The sequence below is a fragment of the Schistocerca serialis genome, chromosome 7 (genome assembly GCF_023864345.2).
Source record: "Schistocerca serialis cubense isolate TAMUIC-IGC-003099 chromosome 7, iqSchSeri2.2, whole genome shotgun sequence".
Lineage (NCBI taxonomy): Eukaryota > Metazoa > Arthropoda > Insecta > Orthoptera > Acrididae > Schistocerca > Schistocerca serialis.
The window spans coordinates 187,143,567-187,159,653 of NC_064644.1; the positions used below are offsets into that span (position 1 = coordinate 187,143,567).

The 16,087-nt window shown below is 43.0% G+C and overlaps 1 protein-coding gene across 1 annotated transcript in view; it reads right to left on the reverse strand.

Moving 5' to 3' along the window:
* LOC126412350 (probable cytochrome P450 301a1, mitochondrial) overlaps positions 1-16,087 on the reverse strand; it is a 260,468-nt gene that overhangs the window by 16,126 nt on the left and 228,255 nt on the right. Inside the window, exon 9 of the mRNA XM_050081903.1 lies at positions 5,226-5,304. Coding sequence (XP_049937860.1) covers positions 5,226-5,304 — 79 coding nt within the window. The remainder of the gene's footprint in view (positions 1-5,225; positions 5,305-16,087) is intronic.

Below are 16,087 nucleotides of genomic sequence, written 5' to 3' on the forward strand. Positions count from 1 at the left end.
GTTCTTTTAACTAAGAAATTTTAAATTGTAATTCGACTCATAACTCATTGGTTAATAATGACATCATGCAGTCAGAAATGGGTGGAGCCTCCATTATATATAGTAACGTGCACTGGTTTCTCCAGTAGTGATTCTCCAACAGAAAGAGGTTCCTACTCAATGATAATTCAACGTTTTATAGCTTTATAACTTTATGTATTTTGTTTAATGTATGCAGCCCTCTAATTAGAGCTTTGTATACAACTTATAGGTCTGAAGATGACCACAGTAGTGGTCGAAACCGGTCACCTTGTTAAATAAATCGTGATCAAGACTGTTTTTAATAGTAAATATTCTCAATAGTTACTCGATATGCCCATCTAATACTCACCATTCTTCTATAGTATCAGATTTCAAAATCTTTTATCATTTTGTCTAATCCGCTGATCGTCCACGTCTCACCTCCGTACAAGGCTACACTCCAGACAAATACTTCCACAAACTATTTACGAACACTTTAATTTACACCGAGGCGACAAAAGTCATGGGATACCTGTTAATATCGTGTAGCACCTTCTTTTGCCCAGTGTAGTGCAGCAACTAGACTTGGCATGGACTCAGCGAGTAGTTGCAAGCTTCCTGCAGAAACATTGAGCCACGTTGAGACTCTGTAGCTGTCCTTAATTGAGGATGTTGTGCACGAACCGACCTCTCGACTATATCCCATAAACGTTCTGTGGGATCCATGTTGAGTGATCTGGGTGGTAAAACCGTTCGCTTGAATTGTCCGGAATGTTCTTCAAACCAACCGCGAAGAATTGTGGTCCGTTGACATGACATCGTTGTTTGGGACGATGAAGTTCATGACTGGCTGCACATCGTCTCCAAACTGCCGAACATAGCCATTTCTTGTCAATGATCGGTTCAGTTGGACCATAGGTCACAGTTCGTTCCATGTAAATACATCCCACACCATTATGGAAGCTCCATCAGCTAGCACATGGTCTCTTGACAACTTGGGTCCATGGCTTCGTGGGATGTACGCCACACTCGAATCCTACTAGCTCTTACCAACTGAAATCGGGGCTCATCTGGCCAGGTCACGGTTTTCCAATCGCCTAGGGTCCAACCGACATGGTCACGAGACCAGGAGATGTGCTGCAGGTGATGTCATGCTGTTGGAAAACACTCGCGTCGGTCGTCTCGTGCCGTAGCCTATTAAATCAAAACTTCGCTGTACTGCCCTAACAGACACGTCCATCGTACGTCCCACATTGATTTCTGTGGTTATTTTGCGCAGTGCTGCTTCTCTATTAGAACTGACAACGATACGCAAACGCCGCTGCTCTCGGTTGATAAGTGAAGGCCGTTGGCCACTGTGTTGTCCATAGTGAGAAGTAATGCCTCAGATTTAGCATTCTCCTAACACTATTACACTGTCCATCCCTGAATATTGAATTCACTAACGATTTCCCAAATGGAATGTCCCTGCGTCTAGCTCCAAGCACCACTTCACATTCATATTCTGTTAATTCCCGTAGTGCGCCATAATCACGTGGGAAACCTTTCCACATGAATCGCCTGAGTACAAAAGACAGCTGCACCAATGCATTGCCCTTTTATACCTTGTGTACGCGATACCACTCCAATCTTTATATGTGCCCATAGTCATCCCATGACTTTTGTCGCCTCAGTATAATTCGATGTTAATAGATTACTTTTTATCAGATGCTTTTCTTGTGTTTACTAGTCTACATTTTGTATCCGCTCTGCTTCAGCCATCATCAGTTATTTTGTTGTCCATACAGAAAACTCACCTTCAACTCTTAGTATATTACTTTTAATTCCCTTATTATCATCTGAATTTTTTCTACTACGTTTCATTACCTTTGTTATACTTTTGTTTGTGTTCATCTTATAATCTCTTTTCTATACACTGCCAAGTCCGTTGAAGTATTACGGCATTCGCAAACCTCAGATTTGTTACTTCTTTCCCGGAACTTTTACTTCCTTTCCAAATCTCACCTTTATTCCATTTACTGCTCTCTTAATGTACAGGTTGAATAACATGGGGCATAGGCTACAATCCTGACTCATTTCCTTCTCAATTGCTGCTTCCCTTTCATGTCTTTCGACTTTTAAAACTGCATTTTGGTTTCTGTATTCTTTCGATTCCTGCATTTTAGCTCTGACACTATCAAAATATAAGATAGTGTAGATTAGTCAAAATCCGGAACCAAAATTGAACTTATCCAAGGTCGGCTTCTACCGCTTTTTCCAATCTTGTGTAAATATTTTGCAACCATAGTATCCACACCTATCAGCGCATGGTTTTTGGAATCAAGTTACTGGATTCTACATCTACATCTACATCGAACTCCGCAGTCCACCTTAACGTACGTGGCTGAGGATACCCAGTACCACTGTTAACCATGTCCTTTTTTCTTCCATTCTGTATCTATTAGCCCTGTCTCATACACATTTTTCACCAGGTGGAATTTGTCATGGGTGGCCTTCCCGTGAATCTCCACTTAGGTCTTTCAGTGCCTTATCGAATTCTTCCCGCAGTATAACAACTCCCATATAATGATATTTTCTCTCTGTAGCGGAGTGTGCGCTGATGAGAAACTTCCTGGCAGATTAAAACGGTGTGCCGGACCGAGACTCGAACTCGGGACCTTTGCTTTTCACGGGCATATGCTCTACAAACTGCGAAACTTGCAGGAGAGCTTCTACGAATTTTGGAAGGTAGGAGACGTGGTACTGGCGGAATTAAAGCTGTGAGGACGGGGCGTGAGTCCCGCTTGGGTAGCTCAGCTGGTAGAGCACTTGACCGCAAAAAGCAAAGATCGCGAGTTAGAGTCTCGGTCCGGCACACAGTTTTAATCTGCCAGGAAGTTTCGTCTCGCATATAATGTTGACATACTTCCACTTCTCTTTCCATAGTATTGTCCTCAGGTTTTCTTCCCCTACATAGATCTTCTGTATCTACCTTCTACCTTTCAGCTTTCATTCTTTGTTTAGCACTAGCTTGTGATTTGAGCTCTTGATACTTATACAGTTGTTTCTCTTATCTCTAATGGTCTCTTCAGCTTTTTCTGTAGGCAGCATCTATCTTTCTCTGAGGCATGCATGTTTCTAAAGCTTTGTATTTGTGTTTTAACCATTCCTGCTTAGTCGTTTTGGATTTCCTATGAATCTCTTTTTTTACTCTGTATTCTATTTCGCCTGCTTCATTGGCTGTCTTTTCTAGATTTTCTCCCTTACATTGCATTATTCAAGGATTTCTATTTGTTTCCCTGTTTGATCGTCTGCTGTCTACAGTATTTCATCTTTCAAGGCAACTCATTCATCTTCCTCGTACATGCATTAGTATATTATTGCCTTATTTATTTTTGAACTCTCAATAATCTCTTGCTCTTTCAACATAGCCAGGTATACATTTCTGCAGTTTTTATTTTTTCCGGGTTTAACCTGCAGTTCATGACGAATAAATTATGGTGTGAGTCCACATCTGTCCCTGGTATTGTTTTGGAGTTTAAAATCTTATCATTATGTAATATAATAAAAACTTTCCAGTGCCTCCAGATCTCTTCCATGTATACAACCTTCTTTGACGATTCTCATACCTACAGTCACACACTGCAATAAAATTTTCGTCTCCCTTAACTATCTGAATATTCCTTTTATCTCATCGTACATTCTTTCAGTCTCTTCATCATCGGTGGAGTTAGATGATATATAAACGTATATTACTGTGGTAGGTGTGGGCTCCGTGTCTGTCTTGACTATGATAAAGTGTTCACTGTACTATTGGTTGTAGCTTTCCGAATTCCGGTTTTCTTGTACATTATTAAGCTTACTCCTGTATTATGGCTACTTGATTTTTTGTGGATAACACTGTACTGATCTGACCAGAAATCCTGTTCTTTCTGCCACCGCACTTCACTAATTCTCCTCATATCTAACTTCAGTCTATCTATTTCTCTTTTTAAATTCTCTAAACCATCTACCCGATTAAGTAAATTGACATTCAGTGCGTCGACCCGTAGAACGCGAGTTTGTTTTTCTTGATGACAACATTCTCCTGAGTTGTCCCCTCCTGAAGATGCGAAAGGGGGATAATTTTATCTCCGGAATATTTACCCAGCAGCACGTCATCATTTAAACTTACAGTGGAGTTGCATGCCCTCGGGAAGAAAAATAACGGCAGTACTTTCTCCTTGCTTACAGCACTGCAAATGCCGAAAAGGCTGCTGCCGCTCTTCAGGAAGCATCTATGGTACGCGTATCCGAAGTCCGTAGAAAAGTGAGGTAGGGCAGCAGCGATCTGTGCTGCTGTTGGCTGACGCTGTGACATCACGAAAGAACAGTTTTTGCCTCGGAAACAGCGCTATAACAGGCAGACCGCCCATCTATCCGGTGTATTTGTGATATGTTTTAGTTTCTGTTTTTTTTTAATTAAAAACAGTATGGTTGCAACTTGTTCTTTTATTAACAACTCATTTCGTCTTCTGGGGCATATTCAGTTTATCTTAAAATTTCCTTTTGCAAAATTTTAAAAATAATAAAACGTCCTCTGCCAGACTAAAGTATGAGACCTTTTCCTTTTCTAACAGGCACGAGTCGAAACAGATGAACACGCAGAGACCTTAATAAAGTCGTACCAGCAGAGCAGAATGGTGCAACAGTAGCGCCCACTCCCAAAGAAGTGTACACATTTAAACGTAATAAACAGTGCTGCCCCCATAACGTCACGGTAGGGACGTCAGGCAGTCACACAGGCGGCCAATGACCAGTTCCCGATGGCGACATCTGACAGGATTGCTGAATCGTTATAGAGTACGTGGCTCAGCCACCCCAAGTCAAAGACCGTTGTTCTTTAATTTAAGATAAAACAAGATTCCAGATTTTACTTAAACGATAACCCTTGCCTCTACTTATTCTATAATATTATCCACTAGTCTCTATTCAATGGATTCCCTTAAGACACACTAAAACGCAGTAGTGACTGTATGTCTCATTATGTATCATTCTGTGTCACTCGTTAGACAGTGCTCTGCTACCGCTGATTCCTCCGGAGGTAATAGCTATTCCCTACATCACGCTCTTCACAGTGTCATGGAGGCGAAGAGAAGTGGTTTAGCCTAGAATGAGGAGAGAAAGCGAAAGATGTTGACGAGAAATCCTGTGAGACTAGATGGTTTGGCAAGTTGCGGAGAGATGGTAGTTTCAGCTGAACTCACCCCTTTCGGTATCTGGTATCCAGCGATGACGGTGTCCTTCGTCAGACAGCGGCCATTGCCTATTACCACTGGATACAACCTGTGCAAGAAAACAGTAACAATATCTTCAGTAGTTTAATCAAGTGATATGTGTTTAAGAGCATTCAGCGCGATTAGATATTAACAATCAGACGGTATCAGCGTCCTGAATTTAAAATTTTGTGGATACGGCAAAGTAAAATAAGAGTTCATGAGCAGTATTCAACGGGAAGAGATGACGGCGTAAAAGATTCGAATATCAATCCTTGGTATCTACTGAAAATGCCGACACCGTCTTAGAATGGACTCAACTAAAGAAACACTTGGAAAATATATGTTAAAAACTTCTACGCCATTTCTAGAATGTTTGATAGAATGGCAAATGTCCTTAGACTCAATCTTCCATTTGTTCTACTGAAATTAATTACTTACTTTAATATTTTCATTTATTCGTATAATATTTCTTTTGTAAAATGATTTGGTCTGCGCATCTACTGTTTTCCTTTGCGGTCTTTTTGACTAATACCTGCTCTCTCGCTTATGTGGTGTTCTTCTGTTTGGAGTAAGCGTAAGATACATCCTAAATACAAAAGAACATTATCAAAAATTCTAATCAAAACCAGAAAGTGTAATAGGGAGCATACAGAGATACACTTCCTACGTCACTGCTGGTGGTGAAATCCTTCTTCGATATGTTCGGGGTACAATACTGAAACTGAAAAACAGCGGACAAATGATGAAAAAAAATTTTCCCCATTAATCCAAAACCAGTCATGACATCCATACATCGACATTCCAGACTTTCTCCAAAATACTTTAGATGAACATCTGGACTGACTCCTAACCATACACACAGATTTGCAATACATATAGAAAACAGGACATAGATAGTAGGAAAAGGCAGAGAAGGAAAAGTAGTAGATGAATATGGACTGGGTGAAAGGAATGAAAGAGAAAGCCGCCCGGTAGAATTTTGCACACAGCATAATTTAATAATTTCTAACACTTGGTTTAAGAATCATGAAAGAAGGTTTTATACGTGGAAGAGACCTGGAGAAGCCGGAAGGCTTTAAATTGGTCATACAATGATAAGACAGAGATTTCGGAACAGATTTTAAATTGTAAGATATTTCCGAGAGCAGATGTGGGCCCTGACCACAATTTATTGGTTATGAACTGTAGATTAAAACTGAAAAAGCTTCCAAAGGGTAGGAATTTACACAGATGGGACCTGGATAAACTAAACGAACCAGGGATTGTAGGGAGTTTCAGAGGGAGCATTAGGGAACGATTGACAGGACCAGGGGAGATAATATAGTAGAACAAGAATGAGTAGCTTTGAGAGATGAAATAGTGAAGGCAGCAGAGGATCAAGTAGGCAAAAAGACGAGGGCTATTAGATATCGTTGGATAACACAAGAGATATTGAATGTAACTGATGAAAGGAGAAAATAAAAAAATGCAGTAAATGAAGCAACCGAAAGGGAATACAAAGGTCTAAAAAATGAGATTGACAGGTAGTGGAAAATAGAGGACAAATGCAAGGATTTAGAAGCATATATGACTAGAGAAAAGTAGAGGAAAGAGAGATGCCGCCTACAGGAAAATTAAGGAGACCTTCGGAGAAAAGGGAAGCACCTTCACGAATGCCAAGAGCTCAGATGAAAAACCAGTCCTAGGCAAAGAAGGGAAAACAGAAAGATGGAAAGAGTATATTGCGGGCCTATACGAGGGAGCTGTATTTGAGGGCAATATTATGGAAATGGGAGAGGACGTGGTCGAAAATGAGATTGGAGATACGATACTCCGTGAAGAATTTGACAGAGCACTGAAAGGCCTAAGTCTAAAAAAGACCCGAGAGTAGACAACATTCCGTTAGAACTACTGATAGCCTAGGGAGAGCCAGCCAACACAAAACTCTTCCATCTTGTATGCAAAATGTATGAGACAGGCGAAATACCCTCAGACTTCAAGAAGAATATAATTCCAATTCCAAAGAAAACAGGTGCTGATATGTGTGAAAGTTACCGAACTATCAGTTTAATAAATCACGGTTGCAAAATATTAACATGAATCCTTTACAAAAGAATGGAAAAACTGGTAGAAGCGGGACTCGCTGAAGATCAGTTTTAGTACCGGAGAAATGTAGGAACACGCGAGGCAACACTGACCCTACGACTTATCTTAGAAGGCGGGTTAAGGAAAGGCTATCCTACATTTATATCACTTGTAGACTTAGAGAAAGCTTTTGACAATGTTGCCTGGAATACCGTCTCTTAAATGCTAAGGCTGGCAGGGATAAAATACAGGGAGCGAATGGTAATTTACTATCTACACAGAAACCAGGCAGCAATAATAAAAGTCGAGGGTGTGAAAGGTAAGCAGTGGTTGAGACGACAGAGACAGGCTTGTAGCCTATCACATATATTATTCAGTCTGTATATTGAGCAAGCAGTAAAGGAAACAAAAGAAAAATTTGGAGTAGGAATTAAAGTCCAGCAGGAAGAAATAAAACTTTGAGATTTGCCAATGACATTATAATTCCGTCAGAGACAGCAAAAGACGTGGAAGAGCAGCTGAACGGAATGGGCAGTGTCTTGAAAGAAGGATGTAAGATGATCATCAACAAAAACAAAACGATGATAATGGAATACAGTCGAATTAAATCTGGTAATGCTGAGGGAATTAGACTATGAAATGAGACATTTAAAGTAGTAGACGAGTCTAGCTATTTGGGCAGACTGCGCCTTCATTTGTAGCTTCAAATTCCTAGAAATAAAAGTGTCGGGTAAATTCAGTTGTAATATAACCAGAATAATATTAATAGTTGATAACCCAGCTTACCTCATTGCTTAAGTATTATTTCAACTTTGCAATTAATTGCAGACGCTCACCTCCCTGAACACTTTTATACACGTCACAACGTTTGTAACTGCAGTGTCGCTCAACGTTATATTTTTTGGTATAACAGAATATTGACGTACTTAACATGTAGCACGTCCTCCATATTCGCAAACAGCCATTGCAATTCCCCTTGGGATTCTCGGTGCACGCAATTTGCACTAGGACTTGGTCTCTTCTCAGATGAATTCATATTCATAGCACCAGCTGTCACCGCAGCGAACCAGTAGGTTGACAGCAGTACGCAGCTAGCCTGCCCGCTCGCCGCCCGTGCACTAAGCAGGTGCTCACTAGCCCGAATGCCCGATGTGAGCAAGCCTGTTCTAGATCAACGAGAAGAACCTGTATGTTTTGGTGCGTGAATTTGCGAGTGTAAAATATGTTAATTAAGTGGCCGCATCTTTTTAGTACATCGACTGAGAAACAAAGTTTTTACAACTCTAAGCATCTATAGACCATAGTGCGTGACATAAATTTCAACTTGATGTGTCAACCCAATCCTAAGAAAAAGAGGTCTTAACAGACGGACAGTCAGACAGTCGTATAATAAATGACAAGAAAATATTTTTTTCATATGATATAATTACAAATAAACAGTTTTCGGAATTTATCCATAAGCTGTACCGTGAAACCTCGTTTCCTGATTTCGTGATTCTAGGTCCACAGGAAGTACACCACAGGTTTCGTGGAGTGAGTTTGTGAGTAACGAAATAGGTGTCATAAATAGCCGTATCTTTTGACTGAATTGGCTGAGAAGGTTAAATTTTTCTCACTGCCAAGGGACCGTAGCCCTTAATATGTGATATACATTTGAATTTGATACGTGTTGAAAAAGGGTTTTTGACAGTGGTGCAGAGAGACGGTCAATAGAATGATCCTATAAGGGTTCAGTTTTTACCTATGAAGGTACGGAACTCTAAAAACAACCCAAAACTTCATCATCTACAGTGCCATCGTAGCAGACAGGTTACTGACAATCCCATATTCTACCTACTACACTAAAGCGCCAAAGAAACTGGCATAGGCATGCGTATTCAAATACAGAGATATGTAAACAGGCAGAATACGGCACTGCGGTCTATAACGCCTATATAAGACAAGTGTCTGGCGCAGTTGTTACATCGGTTACCGCTGCTACAATCGCAGATTATCAGGATTTAAGTGAGTTTGAACATTATGTTGTAGTCGGCGCACGAGCGATGGGACACAATCTCCGAGAAAGCGACGAAGTGGAGATTTTCTCGTATAACCATTTCACGGGTGTATTGTGAATATCAGGAATCCGGTAAAACATCAAATCTCCGACATCACTGCGGCTGGAAAGAGATCCTGTAAGAACGATAGCAACGATGACTGGAGAGAATCTTTAAGTGTGACACAAGTGCAATCCTTCCGAAAAAGGTACAGATTTCAATGCTGGGCCGTCAACAAGTGACAGCATGCGAACCAGTCTACGAAACGTCATCGATATGGACTTTCAGAACTGAAGGCCCACTCGCCTACCCTTGGTGACTGCACGATACAAAACTTTGTGCCTCGCCTGGGCCGGCCGGGGTGGCCGAGCGGTTCTAGGCGCTACAGTCTGGAACCGGGCGACCGCTACGGTCGCAGGTTCGAATCCTGCCTCGCGCATGGATATGTGTGATGCCCTTGGGTTAGTTAGGTTTAAGTAGTTCTAAGGCCTAGGGGACTGATGACCTCAGAAGTTAAGTCTCATGGTGCTCAGAGCCATTTGAACCATTTTGAGCCTCGCCTGGGCCCATCAACACCGACACTTCCCTGGTCGGACAAGTCTCGTTTCAAATTGTATCTAGCGGATAAACGCGTGCGGGTGTGGAGGCAACTTCATTAATCCTTGGACCCTGCATGTCAGCAGGGGACTGTTCAAACTGGTGGAGGCTCTGTGATGATGTGGGGCGCAGTTGGAGTGGGACGACTGATACGTCTAGGTACGACTCTGGCATGTAATACGTACGTAAGCATCCTGTCTGATCGCCTGCATCCACTCATGTTCATTGTGCATTCCGACGGACATAGGCAATTCCAACAGGACAATGCGTCGCCCCACATGTCCAGAATCGCTACGGAGTGGCTCCAGTAACACTCTTCTGAATTTAAACACTTCCGTTGCCCACCAGACTCCCCAGACATAAATATTATTGAGCATGTCTGGGATGCCTTGCACGTACTGTTCAGAAGAGATCTCCATCCCCCGGTACTCTTACGGATTTATGGACAGCCCTGCATGATACATGGTGTCAATTCCCTCCAGCACTACTTCAGTCATTAGTCGAGGATATGCCAGGTCGTGCTGCGGCTCTTCTGCGTGCTCGCGTGGCCCCTACAGAATATTTGGCAGGTGTACCAGTTTCTTTGGCTCTTCAGTGTATATTCCTTAAAAAGCATCTGTAATGGAATTTTTCGTCTATGACCAATGTCAACATTACTCACGTCTATGCTGCTGAGACCCCAACCGCTGGGGACAATGGTAAACCTCTAGAACCGTAGTTCTATGAAACCCACACTGTCCCCAAAAAAATCCCAAACCCACCTTGAGATGGGGCTGCAGATGAGGTATCACCGTCTTCCACAGTCCCAGTGGAGTCAATCAATGGAACTTAATGGGTATACTGCACCACCCCAGTAGTCCGCTCTTGTTGGGAGACCCACGTAAGTCACCTGCAAGTTTTCATTCACACTGCTAGGAGTTGATCTCGGCGTCGGTGAACCCTCCGTAATATTCAATGCATTCTCGTTAATGGATACTTCGTTCACCAGGTGCCATCCATCTCTTTCTCTAAAACTTAGCCAGTTCTTTGAGGATGCAGATCTTAATGGCTTACCTAACATGCTGTCGGACCTCCTTTTGGACGGCGTACTGCAGCAGCTCGACGTGATATGGACTCAACAGGTCGTTGGAAGTCCTCTGTAGAAATAATGAGCCATGTCGCCTCTATAATCAACCATAATTGCGCATGTGTTGTCGGTAAAGGATTTTGTGCGCGATCTGACCTCTCGATTACGTCCTACAATTCTTCGATGGGACTCATATCGGGCAATCTGGATGGTCAAATCATTCGCTCGAATTGTCCAGGCTGTCCTTCAAACCAATCGCAAACAATTATGTCCCGGTGACAGGGCAATATGTCATCCACACACACACACACATACTTTTCACTGTTACCTATACAGAGTAGCACACCAGAGACCAATTCAATACGACAATGACATGATATGATCAATAAGAGACAAAGACGAGTGGGAGTTGTTATTATCGCCGATGATGTTTCAAGGACATAACATGACAAATACATGCAGACACGGTAATATAACAGAACACTGCAACACACACGAAGCACGTAACACAGCAGTTCCAATTCGTACACCAACACAAATAGCAGTACCGAAACACACATTCACTCAAGCAAGGAACGCTTTCACCAACACGTAACGTAGATAACATTACACAAGATCTAGAATAATTGAACTTCATTATAATAAACAGTGTAATGCAATCAACCTTGTAAACCTGTTCTAGCTTAAGTATAAAAAGCAGGCATATCCATGCCGCGGTCATTATACCGCTGTTGAAACGTAACACTTGTAAATTAAACTGTATCGAACCGGGGCTGCAAGGCTCGAAATAGTTCCGAGGCAAAGACCATGCTGGCTCAGAAAGGTCTTTCAATTCAAGTCTTTCCTATCATCTATCATCACATATTCTTAAAATTTGAAATTCTTTTTTTCCTTTCAATTTCTAAAGAACTTTTAATTTATAATTACGTACATTGTAATTGATGAAAAGATTAATTCCTGTTTGTAATATGGAATATGTTTTGTAATATACAAGAAAAACTGTAAAATGAACGACCAGTTATAAAATGTAAGGCAACAGACCTCTAAATGAGAAGTAAATCAAATCAACCATAAAAAATTTCTTTTTTCTTTTTTTTTTTACCATGAAGCCCATGACGGGCTTCAAATCGTCTCCAAGTAGCCGAAGACAGCCAGCATCCAGTCCACTCCATGTAAACATAGCCCTCATCATTATGGAGAAATCACCAGCTTGCGTAGTGCCTTGTTGTTGACTACTTGGGTCCATGGCTTCGTGGGCTCTGTGCCATACTCCAATCCTACCATCAGCTGTTACAGCGTTAAGTCGGGACTCTCATGGTTTTCCAGTCGCCTATGGTCCATCCGATATGGTCACGAGCCCAGGAGAGGCGCTGCAGGCGATGTCGTGCTGTTAGCAGAGGTATTGGCATCGGTCGTCTGCTGTCGTAGCCCATTAATGCCAGATTTCGACGCACTGCCCCAACATATACGTTCGTCGCACATCCCACGTTTATTTCTGCGGGTGTTTCACCTAGTTTTGCTTGTGTGTTAGCAAAGACAACTCTGTGTAAATGCCGCTGCTCGCTCGTTAAGTGAGGGCCGTCAGCCACTGCATTGTCCATGGTGGGAAGCAATGCCTGAAATTTGGTATTATCGGCACACTCTTGACACTGTGGACCTCGGAATACTGAATTCCCTAACGATTACTAAATGGAATGTCCCATGCCTCTACTTCCAATTACCATTCCACGTACAAAGTCTGTTGATTCCCGTCGTGCGTCCACAATCAAGTCGAAAACTTTTCACATGAATCGCCTAAATACAAACGACAGCTCCGCCAGTGCACTGCCGTTTTATACCTCGTGTACACGATACTGCCGCCACCTGTATATGCGCATATCGCTGTGCCATAACTTTTGTCCTCTCAATGTAATACAATATGGTCTGGTGCACCAATGGCGCAACGTCCACACATATTTGTCGGACGTTTCTATATCTTATGTAAATATTCAGCTTATGGTCCATGGCCGGTCAGGCAGTGTATGGTACATGTAGATGGATTTACATCTCAGTGTTCTCGGTTTTCCAGCTGCGTCAATTCGAATAAAATCGAAGCTTTCGATGGCCATCTCCGCCATCGACATCAGGAGTTCACTGACTGCCGGTGCTGTTACGGTCTCTCGCTTATATAGGCATGATGACATCATCAGCAGCCAATCAGATCGATCCTATGTGGCGCGCGCGCGTAACTCGACCCGGGCAGCTAGCGGAGCTATTGCCCGTGGTAGCACCGGTGACGTCAGGTGGCGCCAGGAGCAGGCGCCACATTTGAAACTGCCGCTCTCGCGTCGCGCATCTATCTCTGCTTTCTTTCGATGTCCAACACCCGTCCCCATGCCCTGCTGAGTGTGTATCCCTGGTCTCTGTTGAAATCGTTGTTGTTTAAGCGAAACTCGGCCGCTTCCTTTATAACGGAGTCCCAATATGTAGACGCATGAGCCAACACTTTTGTATTTTCGAACTGTATTTTATGTCCGTTTTCTAGGGAATGCTCCGCTATGGCCGACTTGTCAAGCTCCCTTTGTTTTATATGGCGTTTCTGCTGAGTACAACTCTCCGCAACCACGCAAATTGTCTGTCCAATATACATGCTGCCACATTCACAGGGTACACCATACACACCGGACCCTCGAAGATCAATGTCGTCTTTAACATCTCGTATCTCGTATCTTGGGGGCGGGCCGGAATACTGGTCTTAGCCCATGTTTCTGCAGCAGACGTCCTAACTTACTGCTAGTTGCTCCACAGTATGGTAGCAAACAGTCCGTTTGGCCTCTTCTACTGATTCACCAGGTGTCTTTCGTCGGCGGCCCTTGAAAGCGTTTGCGATGTCTCTTTTGCTGTATCCATTTTCCCCGAAAACACGTTTTAAGTTCTGCAATTGAGACTGTAGGTGGTCGTTGTCAGAGATAATCTTAGCTCTGTGAACCAACGTGTTCAGGACAGCTTTCTTGTGTACAGGGTGGTGGAAACTATTGGCGTTCAAGTACCGATTAATGTGTGTTGGTTTCCGGTACACTGAATGACCAAGCTGGCCTCCTGCCTTCCGCTCAACCGAAACATTCAAGAATGATAGCTTGCCGTGCTTCTCCATCTTGACAGTAAATTTAATGTTGGGATGGACACCATTCATATGATCGACGAACTACTGTAGTGTATCTTCACCATGAGGCCATATCAGGAAGATGTCATCAACGTATCGTAGGAAGCAAGATGGCCGTAATGTCGCAGTTTGCAGAGCCTGCTCCTCAAAGTGCTCCATGAAGAAATTTGCGACTGCTGGAGACAGTGGTGATCCCATGGCTGTGCCGTCAGTCATCTCATAATATTCATCGCAGTACAAAAAGTACGTTGTCATTAGGACGTGACGGAATAATTTAATGATTTCAGATGGAAAATGTTGGGCCAAAAGATCCAGCGTATCTTGACACAACATCCAGGCCCACCATTAGGTCGTTTGGGGCTATCTCCATTCTCTTGAGTGTCTCAACAAATTTCTGCGAGTTGACAACATGGTGTTTGCTATGTCCCAATTTTGATGCTACTAATGTGAACTCCTGACGACGATGGACAACGATGGCGGAGATTGCCATCGAAAGCTCGGGGATTTTATTCGAATTGACGCGGCTGGAAAACCGAGAGCGTTTTATTCATGTATGCCGTCGCGAAAGACTCCGAGGACACATCTCAGTGTGATGCACTGAAATACCGCACAAGAGGAGTTGCGACAGTTGGTACCAGAAGTATCGTGGAGGCCCGTTCGCAGCGGGAACATCGCTGCGAGCAAACCAATCACGCTGCCCGCGAAAATCACGCCACGTGAAGCGGCAGCGTTACCAGGTAGAGAGAGCCGCGTAAGTAACCGTACACGAGCAGGAGTTGTCAGTTGCACGATTTAAGTCAGTCCGAGTCTTGCTAGGAAGTTCCTGCTGAACGTTCGTCATGTCTTAAAGTCTTAAAGTCGTCGAGTGAGATACAAACAGTGCCTGATAGATAGACAGTGGCTATTCTTCAACAGAAACAGAACAGTGAATAGTGTTACCATGGACAGAGTCGACCTATCTAGAGATTTAACTGAGTACTGTTAGTTTGGAACTTTTCTTCAAATAGTACGTCAAGACAAAAGACTTCCTCCGACTTTAGTTCAGAGAACATTATTGTTGTGTACATTGAACTGTATTGAACGCAGGGCAGATAGGCTAAACCTTCATTCTGCAATCACTGTAACCAGCTTTACCAAAGTTGATTAATTTATTTTACTATTCACTAATCCCCCCCCCCCCATGTACCATGGACCTTGCCGTTGGTGAGGAGGCTTGTGTGCCTCAGCGATACAGATAGCCGTACCGTAAGTGCAACCACAACGGAGGGGTATCTGTTGAGAGGCCAGACAAACGTGTGGTTCCTGAAGAGGGGCAGTAATCTTTTCAGTAGTTTCAGGGGCAACAGTCTGGATGATTGACTGATCTGGCCTTGTAACACTAACCAAAACGGCCTTGCTATGATGGTACTGCGAATGGCTGAAAGCAAGGGGAAACTACAGCCGTAATTTTTCCCGAGGGCGTGCAGCTTTACTTTATGGTTAAATGATGATGGCGTCCTCTTGGGTAAAATATTCCGGAGGTAAAATAGTCCCACATTCGGATCTCCGGGCGGGGACTACTCAAGAGGACGTCGTTATCAGGAGAAAGAAAACTGGCATTCTACGGATCGGAGCGTGGAATGTCAGATCCCTTAATCGGGCAGGTAGGTTAGAAAATTTAAAAAGGGAAATGGATAGGTTAGATATAGTGAGAATTAGTGAACTTCGGTGGCAGGAGGAACAAGACTTTTGGTCAGGCGAATACAGGGTTATAAATACAAATAGGGGTATGCAGGAGTAGGTTTAATAATGAATAAAAAATAGGACTGCAGGTAAGCTACTACAAACAGCATAGTGAACGCATTGTTGTGGCCAAGATAGACACGAAGCCCACGCCTACTACAGTAGTACAAGTTTATATGCCAACTAGCTCTGCAGATGACGAAGAAACTGAAGAAATGTATGA